General features: G+C 36.9%; 1 protein-coding gene across 1 annotated transcript; it reads right to left on the minus strand.

Moving 5' to 3' along the window:
- Positions 1-457: 457 nt before the first annotated feature.
- LOC109073388 (pleckstrin-like) lies at positions 458-8,408 on the minus strand. Its single transcript, XM_019089522.2, has 9 exons — positions 8,253-8,408; positions 6,662-6,817; positions 6,392-6,573; positions 6,115-6,206; positions 5,485-5,669; positions 4,326-4,430; positions 2,929-3,012; positions 2,757-2,829; positions 458-760 (listed from the first exon to the last, which is right to left on the minus strand). Exons 1-9 carry the CDS (start codon positions 8,292-8,294, stop codon positions 621-623), a joined length of 1,059 nt encoding a protein of 352 aa, XP_018945067.2. The 5' UTR covers positions 8,295-8,408; the 3' UTR covers positions 458-620.
- Positions 8,409-12,016: the final 3,608 nt, after the last annotated feature.

Consider the following 12,016-nt stretch of genomic DNA (forward strand, 5'->3'; position numbering starts at 1 on the left):
AATCTTAAATTAAAATACATAATTTTAAAATCAATCAAAATAAGTATTCATTAAAATTAAATATTTATTTTGTTTGCCTGCTTGTCATGTGGCCATAACCATCGTCAGAGAAACTACGAGTAACTACCCAGCAAAGTAGAGGTGTGTTATTTTGAGACCATTTCGTGTTACGCCACCTCACCATCAGACTGGTACATCTCTATATCTAGACTGACTCAAGAAAAGAAACAGGAAGTGCTACTACTTGACATGAAAACAGGAAAATGCTGAACATTGAAGATTCTCTCCGCTGTGTTGACAGTTCTGGACGGGCAGATCAATGCCATTTACTATCAGTTTCTGGTGAAACAACACATTTGCCCACATCCTGTCTCTAACTTGTGTGAGTTTGGTTTTTTACCAGAGAAATTGTCACATGACTGTCAGAAAACCTCTTGTTTTGTGTAAATGCGGAAAGTCAAGAAACAACAAACTGGAATTTTTATTTTTAGAAAATGCTGAAGAGGAGACATTTGGTGCGTAGACAAAACACATTCTCACACTGATCCTTACCCTTAACTCTGTGTGTCTTTTAAAAGTGAGTTTACTGTTCTCCAGACCATGGGATGGACCTAATACTGTTATTTTCCCGTCTTTGAGACGCTTTGAATGGCTTTGATCCAGTCCTTGCGCTCATCGGCTGTTGCAGCCTGCAGGTAGTAGTGTATCTCATCTGACGTGATGATCTCAAAGAGATTGCCATCCACCTCGTATCTCTTGGCTGCAGGAGTTTATAAGAGAGAGAAACTTTTCAATTAAATAATTTTTATATTGTATAAACACTTTACAAATTAAATAGCATTATTATTGATAGGGGTCAAGCACTAAATGTGCTGTAGCCTCTATTGTAATTGTTGGTTTTCTTTATCATATGAATGGGAGTTCCCTTTCCATCGGTCCTTCTTCGAGAGACCAATCTACTTCAAATGTAAACTAAATGAGCCAATGCACATTGGCATGCGATAATTGCATCCAACTGCTGCTCATCACTGCACGAGAATAAGTAGGCAGCAGGTGCAACGCATATTCAGCTTTTCACTTCGGAGCCAAGCAGTTCTATTGTTCTGCTCTGCCTTTCTTATAAAGAGCAGTATAAATCTGGTGCCTCCTCCAAAGCGTCCCTGGAAAGGGTACACTTTCCCAGTGTTATCCAATTAGTCTTACTTGATGGGTCTAATTGAACAACAGTAATAGACTCTCTCCAAGTAAGCCCTGTCCTATCTTCCACCCTAGTTGCTGCGGGGGGACCAGGTGACTTACTAGGGGCGCAGGAAGGAGCAGCAATAGTGGCACTTTTTTAGGGATCCCAATTCGTTGGTCACCGACGTGACTCGGAGTGACCTACTGAAAGGGAACATCTTCGGTTACATATGTAACCCTCATTCCCTGAAGGAGAGAATGGAGACGTCAAGTCCCGTCGCCACAGTTGCTGTACCACTGCAGGGCACTAGGTCACTGGCTCGGTTCCTTAGCCAAAACCTGAATATGCGTTGCATCTGCTGCCTACTTATGCTCGTGCCGTGATGAGTAGCAGCTGCATGCAATTATTGTATGCCAATGTGTATTGGCTCGTTTAGTTTACACTCAAAGTAGATTGGTTTCTCGAAGCGAGATCCCAATGTGTCAGTCACCAACATGACATCTCTCACAAAACGATCGGTCTGTGCAAGAAACTGAACAGTATTTATATAGTTTTTTTTTTTTTACCTCTGATTCACGCATTGTCCAAACTGTTAGAACTCTCGTGAACGCGCTTCACAGCAGCAAGTGCCTGAGGCATCTTCTTCTTCTTGTTGCTTTATGGTGGATAGCAGACTTATAAGGGGATTACCGCAACCATAAACACTCTATCTACAATCTCAATTAGGAGTGTCAATGGTCCACTTGAGAGATAGGTGGCGGTAATGGACTTATAAGTCTGCGATCCGCTATGAAGCAACAAGAAGAAGATGATGCCTCACGAGCAGGCTGCTGTGAAGTGCGTTCACAAGAGTTCTAACAGTAGCATGAATCAGAGGTAAAAAAAAACGATATAAATACTGTTCAGTTTCTTGCACAGACCGATCATTTTGTGTCTTTACACATCAATGTATCGTCACGAGCCACAGGGTTTAATTTGGATTTTTTCTGTGCATGTTTTTTTTAATCATAATTTGTGTTCTAGGGAAGAAACAAAGTCACCTACATCTTGGATACCCTGGGGGTAAGCAGATAAACATCAAATTTTCATTTTTGGGTGAACTATCGCTTTAAACAAGACGTTTATGGCAGCCCTATTAACAGTACATAGGAAAAGAATGAAATATGGTGCACTGGTATGGGTGGTCCTGAATAGTAATCAGACCAACTCTTGTGTTTCTAAGATGTACTCCATACCGCCACCACCAGTTCAAAAACTTCTGAACACTTTTTCCTAAAAGCTACATTTTTAGTTGATCTGATCACATTTCTCATGCTGATCAAAATCAGTCTCTTAAATTTAGACTCCAGCCATTACATTATTCATGATTTTGAAATCATGTATTATGTTTTTTGCTACTCTTCCTTTAAATTATGTTGGAAAAAAAAAATATTTCACCTTAATTTTGAGGTGAAATGTTCTTTATCGGATTTGTGATATTAATTAGTTAAATAGTTTCATTAAGATGGCATATTTATAAAGCGGTGAATGGTCAAATGTGTTTAGTTGTATTATTTAGATAGGCCGGTCGTCATACCATCAGGCACATATTCCACTGCCGTCACGACTGAACCACGCAGGTGAATGGAGCCGAGAGGATCGTTCTCACCCACAGAGACACACAAACAATCCAAACCTTAAACAAAAGTCTTCATTTTACAAGATAAACTAAATAAACCAGTCGGTAGAAATGGGAGGAACATGCTTACTTTGGTAGGATCATAGTAGTGGATATAAGCAGGATCATCTCTCAGAATAAATTTTCTGACTTTCCAGTTCTTTCGCCTGTGACCCTGTGAAATGATGAAGAAGTATCTGAGAACATCTCATTTCTTATATTCTTATAAATGTTTATATTTTGCAAGAAGAACACAATTTGGGGCCATTGAAGTCGATGCTTGTTAAGTTATTCAAATTTGGTGTTGAAATATATGCTTGATATCACAGGTTTTGTGAGACTCACTCGTCTAATCTCACATTCAACCACCAATCAGCATCACAGGATTACTGGTGTTTATTCATCATGTGCTTGTTTGGCGCTTCCCTTACCAAAAAGTAGTATACTTCAAGTTTATTTTATTGAGTATACTTAAGTAAAGTTCGAGTATATTTTTAAGTATACTTTATGTAGCAAGTACTAAATTGGCCCACTTTCTAGTATATAAAAGTATACTTTTAAGTAAATTTACATATAACAGTAGCAAACTTTGAGTACACAACTAGTTTACCTCTATGTTTGTAGTTAGTACTGCAATTATAATAAAAGTGAACTTATAGGTATACTGATAGTTTACTAATTAAATACTTTGTACACTTTGAAGTATACTCTCAGTAAACTACTAGGTTTAGTCGTTTTACACTGCAAATATACTCGTAATGTTTCTTTAAGTGAACTTTACATCATACTTTACGTAAACTACTATGTCCCTATTTAGGTTTTAATTTGTATATATTTTGTTATGTGAATATCTGAACATACAAAACATCCAAAGAAAGAACAGGGTATCTGCTTGTAAACAAAAACATTTTATTCTATCTTCATGCATTCTTTTTTTAAACACTTTAATGTGGTTAAGTTTCATAAAAAATAATGAAATAACATTTTAAACAAAAAGCTGAAAAAAGACTATGAATTGGATTCAGAGTGATAATCAAAATGTAGATGGAGTCGATCAACACCCCAAAGCTTGACTGTAATTATTACCTCTTCATTTGTCGACATTTTATTCCATAACGTTACAGTTTTGATGCTGTTTCATGTCAGATGATCGTGTTACATGTGTTAGTATCTGTTGTTTCTTTTTCTTCTTCTCTTGTGTTTTTTTTTGGAAATTCTGTACAGAAGATGTGTACTAGCACCCACTACCATATAACAATGAAAACACGGATTCTAGGAGCACAAGTATAGTTCAAATATATTTAGACTTTTTTGTAAGTACAAGTCAAGTATACTTAAATGTTATTTTAAGTATATTTCTGAGAAGTACATAAAGCCCATTTCTGAGAAGTGCATAAAAAGTAAACTTAAAGCATACTTTCCTATTTTTAGTTTAAAAGAAGTATACTAATAGCAAACTTGAATAAACTTCTTTTTCATAAGGGTTACCTGTTTCAGCAAACAGCCCTGTTTGACTATGGCCCCTCTGAACTCCTCCTTCATGATCACGTCCTCATCGCTGGAGTAACCCTCACAAAAGAAACCACTATCTGCCTGCAGATCAACACACATGCACACCCTCAACAACAGCTCTCACTTCACAGACACGCCATTTGTTCCTGGACGCGCCCAATGCATCTAAATTTAAAATATAATACAGCTCTGTTCCAGATCCATCACTTAAGTGAGAGGTGATTGCTTTTGAACACTTACAGGAGAGACTTCACTCAGTTAATTTCAGTTTCACTTCAACATAATGCTAAGAAACAAACCATTTTAATTACATTTTGAATGAATGATTATACATTTACAATATACTTTGTTAATATTCCTTTACTTCAAAAAACAGGCCGTCATGTCACAGGAGTGCTTATGATGTCTTAAAATACCGTCTATGTAGGCAGCTCACTACGTATCAAATCTTACATGTGATGTACACTCTTAAAAATAAATGTTCCAAAAGGGGGTTTTCACAGTGATGCCATAGAAGAAACAGTTTTGCTTCCCCAAAGAACCTTAATTTTTTCTTCGCGTGAAGAACATTTTAATAAATAACCTTTTTCCACGGTAAAAAACCTTTTATGGAATGAAACGCGTCCAAGGACGGTAAAGTTTCTTTGTGGAACCGTTGATGGCAATAAAGAACCTTTATTTTTAAGAGTGTAGCCTGGAGTCATAAATCACACCGTGTTTGTTAACTTGGCCAGAGGAGAACTTTATTTGCCACCGCAATTCTGACTTTGTAACTTGCAACTGTGAGTTTATATCATACAGTTCTGAGAAAAGAAAAGTTCTGAGATTTTTTTTATTCAGAGGCAGAAACTGACTTCTAAGCTGGTGTTTAAAAGACACTTTATATAAAGCAATATCATCTGCAGCTAAATGAGAACAAAACTTGAATTGAACTGAACGGAGCTGAACGGTGTCAAGTATCTTTGTAGAGCTGCTTTGCAGCAGAATTTGCAACATATTTGAAGTTTGCATCACTGATTTGTTATTTTCCGTTTTATGTTTGAAACAGTCTGCATTGTACACCGCACTATAGAAATCAAGGTGACTTTTGGAATAGAGCCAATAATAATGTGCATTATATAATTTGTTAACTCACAAAGTAATAAAGAGCCTCGGTTTGGTCCAGGAAAACACACTCTGCTCCTTTTTCTGCGCCGTCTTTGGACACGTCTCCAGCGGGCAGCAGGAATCCCTCGTTTAGCAGTCCGGTGGCCAGCATCAGTCCCTCTGGTCTGTTTCTGGCCTTCCTCTCAGAAATCAGCCAGTCGATCACTGTGTTTCCTGCCAGCAGATCCACCAGGAGACTTATACAGATCAACAAAACTCACGGAAAGAGAGATTAAATGGAGATGTTCCTCTAGAAAAAACAGTAGGGAGCAATTCTAACTGTTAACTAATTGCTTATTAGCATGTCTGTTATATTGGCTGTTTATTAGTACTTATAAGGCACATTCTGCATGATTATATTCTGCCTGCCTAATCCTACTCAGTACCTAAACTAAACAACTACTATTAACAAGCTGCAAATTAGGAGTTCATTGAGGCAAAATTTAATGGTTTGTTAATGGCGAGAACTGGACCATAAAATAAAGTGTGATCGGAAAAAAAGAAAAAAAAGTCCTCAGTGATCATTCAGCTGTGTCACAGTAATACTTCTTATTTATAGTAGTATTAAGGTTTGGTCTAGTTCTTCATTTTACCACTGGAGCTGAAATGAACATTTTACCTGTGAAACAGTGATTGAACAGCCTTTTATCCTTCTCTACCTTCAGCTCTTTCACTCCTTTGTCTTGATCTTTCATTAGAACATACAGTTCACTGCAGACAGACAGAACAAAGGCAGTGTTTTAACAGCTTTGTTATTCACAGCAGTGTCTTTAAAACTATATTTACCATCCATTTCTTAGGTTTTAGCAGAAAACAGACACTCTTTTATTCAGTCATTGAAAACAAACCATTTGCATAAGATGAGCTGAATTATTGCTGAAATCACAGTGTAATACCTCAGGTTAACATTTTCTGGTAACCGAATGGATCGGCGCGTTGACTTCCTGGCAAACTTCTTGCCGCCCTGCAAACAAGTGATGGCTCTCTTGATATCTTTAACCCAAAGCTCCCTCTCCTCCAGGTGGGTCGCTTGGAAGAAATGCTCCTGGTTCTTAGCTGACCGGACCTTAAACACTAGCTGGTGACAAAAGCATATGAAAGCTATTTATGAAAAGCTCTAGATATGTCATCAGTATACTTGTCTTTGAGACGTCTGATTCCTTCACCATTCTTTTAGTGAAATCCTGGCATGGGCTGGTCAGAGTCGCACCCTTCAGAGGGATCATTCCCTTCGGACTGTTGTCTGTCTTCTTCTTGTAAAACTCAATGGCATCATCTGCTAACACCACCCACATAACCTTCCACGAGTTGAGCACTGTCCCCTGCAAAACAACAATACTCAGTACAAAAAGAGTAGTGCTGAGCTATAAACAAACAGCTTGTTACTTCAGTCCTCAGCTAAAGGAAAGACATCGTTTGATATGAAGGACTAGATCAGCACGGAATTTCAGTGTGGTGTGAACGTTCAATTTCGGTCATTTTCACTTCTGTGTTTTAGCTCACACGCAAAGCTGTGGGTTGAATTGTACTATATTTTCAACTTCCAGATCCAGATGCACAAATTTAGCTTTGTGTTCATTACAGTATTTCTTAAAGACAAGAATAGTAAGAAATGCTATTCCAAAACTATTTTTAGGGGTTCAATCCCTAAATAAATAAATGAATGTGTGGACAAAATGAAATGTATTTTACAGTACATGCTGCAATGAGGAAGAGGATGTTTCCACATCTACTCCCAAAATAGTGCAGCTTTACAACTTCATGGAAAAACATGACAAAACATCAGAACATGTCATCAGTACTATCATACACGTATTATCATGGTGCATGTTCAAAAATCAAAAAAAGTACAGCTTGCCATGGTACTTCCAGTTAATAGGTGACCCTGGAGCACAAAACCAGTCATAAGGGTAAAAAAAAAATTAGATTAGAGTTGTACAAGTTGAATACAAAAGCTTTCCATTGATGTATGGTTTGTTAGGATAGAACAATATTTGGCCGAGATACAACTATTTGAAAATCTGGAATCTGAGCGTGGAAAAAAATCAAAATACAGAGAAAATCTCATTTAAAGTTGTCTAAATGAAGTTCTTAGCAATGCATATTACTAATAAAAATGTATGTTTTGATATAGATACAGCAGGAAATTTACAAAACATCTTTATTAAATATGATATTTACTTAATGTTCTAATGATTTTTGGCATAAAAGAAAAATTGATCATTTTGACCCGTACAATGTATTTTTGGCTGTTGCTAGAAATATACCCATGCTACTTAAGATTGGTTTTGTGCTCCAGGGTCACATATAGCCAATATTGTTCAGTGTCAGCATCAAAAAATATCACCCATATCTCAAACACCTTAATTAAATGATCAATTAGGCAGACATACAAATGCTGTTGGGTTCATCTGAAGTCTGAGTTGCAAAAGTATCTTTAATTTTGTTGTTGTAGACTTTCTAAAACTTTAAGGGTATAAAATGTTCAGTGTGTTTGGATGAACACCGAAACATCTCGTCATTTTTTTTTTTTTTTTTTTTTTATGTGGCCCAGTGATTTTAAATAAAGAGTTTGTTTGGAAAATCTTTAATTTTACTTGTCAGCAAAAATTCCTTTTAAGATCACTAGTGATACTGACGCTGACACATTTTACAGAAAACCTAACGCTCCATATCACAAACCCTGAAGCACACCACAGAAAAGCTATTATTGCACCACAGAATCACATATAAACGGAAGATAAACCCCAGTCTTACCTTCTTCACTAAGTACCCTTCTCTGATTGTTGTTGGTTCCATAGCTGTGAGGTACAGCAGCGAGTCTCGGTCTACAGGGAGTGCTGAATGCAAGACCCATACAGTTCAGCTGAATCTGTGTCTGACGTGTAACCTCTGTTGACAGTTATAGACACATTTTGATGAAAGGGAAGTTACGCGCTGCCTGACAGACAACTTTATGGTCAGCTAGTTTCCTCTGCATTTTCAACCCACACAGCAAATGAGTCAGAGGGCAAATGATACGCTTGTGTTTAGTGATAATGAGCCCACGGGCACACATGATTATTTTATGCATGTCAGTGACAGTGAAAGAGTTTTTTTTTAGCCATATTTTTAAAAACTAGTGTCCATTTTGGTCTTAATATGGCCTTTCATTTAACATCTGCAAACAAGCGTATTGTAAAAAACTGGTTCTTGATAAGAGGGCCCTTTATGAACCTATTTTAGTGCAGCATGAACCATATTTTGAAGCCTGCACCTTCTGTGGGAATAATACTAATCACATTAGAGAAGCAATACTTTCACAGGAAGCTGAATGAAGATAGTTGAAGTGTTACAGAAGACAGGTGTTTGAAGCATTTGTGTGGTCACAGAAGAAGGACCCGACATAGGCTGTGTTTGCAGTTTATCTAGAATAATAAAGTACTGTTTAACACCTGAGAATGTAAAACATTATCCAGTTGTTTACTGGATTGTTTAATGGTATATATATATATATATATATATATATATATATATATTATATATATATATATATATATATATAGCATTAAACAATCCAGTGCTATATATATATATATATATATATATATATATATATATATATATTTATACCAATATATATAAGGTATTTTTCACACGTTTTTAACCAATTGAAAGGTATTTTTCACACGTGGTTTTGAAAGGATGTGAGAGAGTTGTACCACGAGATAATATACTTCATTACCTCATCTGTGCCTTCAGATGCAGCTGAGAGTGGAAGCTTATCCAAATATTACAGACGAAATAGCCTTACTGAGGTGGTGCTGTGACAGTAATATATCAGACGGTGGATATACCACTAAATACATACTGTATTGTAATAACATACAATAACGTCTTTTTGATTTGTATTTTGATACCATGGTTCTGATTCTTGTTCATATAAGTCTACCATATCATTTACACCCTGCTGAAAAAAAACAAAAAAAAAAACATATAATTTGTAATGCTTGTATGGGTCATAATGGCATTTATAATGATCTTAATGGAAATGGTAATGGTCCCTGTGGGTCTCTATGGATAATTTGTCACCTTCCATTGGTGGCTTGGTAAAACCACTAAATCCTAATGGAGTATGTCCCAAAACACACTACAGGAAACCATTTTTTTTTTTTCTGGTTAATAGTTGATAGTTTGTAATGTTTCTCTTATGGTATTTGTAGTGGAAATCATTAGAATTTCTGTTACTTTTTTTTTTTTTTTTTTTTTAAACAGGGCTGTACATGGTACTTTGAGGTAGCTAAAGAAATACCATTGTATTTGATGCCCAAAACCACATGATACTGTCATGGTGCATGTTCAGAAACCAACAGCAGAAATGACCTTGGAAGTGCTTTCTGCGATGCGTTGTTTTACACGTTACAGTGTAGCAATTTAGTTCAGCCTGAAATATCTTGACCTGTATCCTCACACCTGACTGCCAGCTTTCCGCATCGTTTGACGTCATGGCTGTGAATCCATGACTATTGGCGTAGTGAATTTTCCTCTGGAGCAGCAGTCTAAAGACCCTCAGTCTGTAGTGTTCACTGGGATGTATGACACTGAGGGAGTAGCACACACCAAATCCGGAGAGAAGCAACATACAGGTGAGAATTGACCACCTGAGGAGCTGATCGCTTTCCAAATGGGGTTTTCTCTTGGAAACAAGTATAGCAATGCAGCTTGAGGATTTGAAACTATGAATACAGGCTGAAGAAGTATGCGACTGGAAAAAAACAACAGATGACACCGTCTACAACAAGAGAGACCACTGCCAATGGGGCAACAGCTTCGAGTACGAGTGTAAACCCAACGACACACACACCCTCATGTGGATCAGTAAAGAACTGTTCCTGTAAAAGAGTTCGTGGTCACCAGTGAGATAAGCCAATCTGGTGAAGAAACAAATAATGGGCAAGACAGCACACACTGTAAAAAAAAATCTGTAAAATTTACGGCAATAAACGGCAGCTGTGGTTGACGGAATTTTATTATAAAAAATACTGTAGCAACATTTTAGGTTTTACGATTTTAACTTAAATTTACAGTTAAATACCGAAATTTCATTAACTGATATCTGTAGCAGCCGCGCCACAAGGATATGTGTTTTACGTGTATTTACGCGATGGTCTATGGGACAGTCTCAAGCCTCCCTGTTTTCATCCAAAATATCTTAAATTGTGTTCCGAATATGAACAAAGATTTTACGGGTTTGGAACGACATGGTGGTAAGTGATTAATGACAACATTTTCATTTTGCGGTAGAGTAACCCTTTAATATCCCAACCTATTGAAGAACTTAAATTTATTTTGCAATACACTGATAACCACCAAATTGCAGGTAAAGGATGAGAAAGTCCAAAGCCCATCACAAGCAGCTTTTAAATAATAACATATATAGAACGTGCACAGTGTCATTCATACAAACACTAAACACCATCATGGTAACACACATGAAACTGAAAAAATGCAATAAACATTCATTAAACAACATTGAGTGTAACACACAAGCCTAATATACAAAACTGATAAGAAAAAATAAGAAGACATAACATAGTTATTTCAAAAATAAAAAAAAAATCAAATTTGAAATGTAATGCAGGGAATTCTGGGAATGTCAATTTACATTTTGTTCACTGTAAATTATAGCATTTTTCACTTCCAAAAATGGTATACTACCGTAAAATCACATGAAATGTCCAATACAGTTTTTCACCGTATATAGTAGGGAATTTACTGTTAACCATTTAACAGGTTTTACTGTAGCATTTTAACAGTTTTTACCATTAAATTCACAGTCATTTTTTACAGTGCACTGTCATTCTCATTGATATATGAATCAGAGTAGGGGTGTAGCCTTTCCTGCTAGTGCTGTGTGACTTAGACGTTTGTGATGAAATGGGAGTGTCGCTGCTGGAAAATCAATGCAATGTATCTGATGCAATAGCTGCACTTTACCCTGTTTGTTGTAGTGTTGTCTCTTTTGCAGTTTTCCTACCAGTTGTCTACCGCTGAAGAACCCAGTGATGATGAACTTTACTTTTATACTTGAGTTTACAGATTTTATATAGATTTCATGTTAAGTTGTGGGGAAGTCATGGCCTAATGTTAGAGAGTTTGACTCCTAACCCTAAGGTTGTGGGTTCAAGTCTCAGGCCGGCAATAACACGACTGAGGTGCCCTTGAGCAAGGCACCGAACCCCCAACTGCTCCCCGGGCGCCACAGCATGAATGTCTACCCACTGCTCCAGGTGTGTGTTCACGGTGTGTGTGTTCACGGTGTGTGTGTGCACTTTGGATGGGTTAGATGCAGAGCATGAATTCTGAGTATGGGTCACCATACCTGGCTGTATGTCACGTCACTTAATCCACATAAATATAGCATTTTCACAGTAAATTTGACCCATATGGATATATTTATAGTGTGTCTTTTTATGAGTATTTTGTAATGGTGCATTGTGATTTATGTGCAATAATTGTAAGTTGGGTGTATTTTTCCATAT

Source organism: Cyprinus carpio, chromosome B13, assembly GCF_018340385.1.
Source record: "Cyprinus carpio isolate SPL01 chromosome B13, ASM1834038v1, whole genome shotgun sequence".
Classification (NCBI taxonomy): domain Eukaryota; kingdom Metazoa; phylum Chordata; class Actinopteri; order Cypriniformes; family Cyprinidae; genus Cyprinus; species Cyprinus carpio.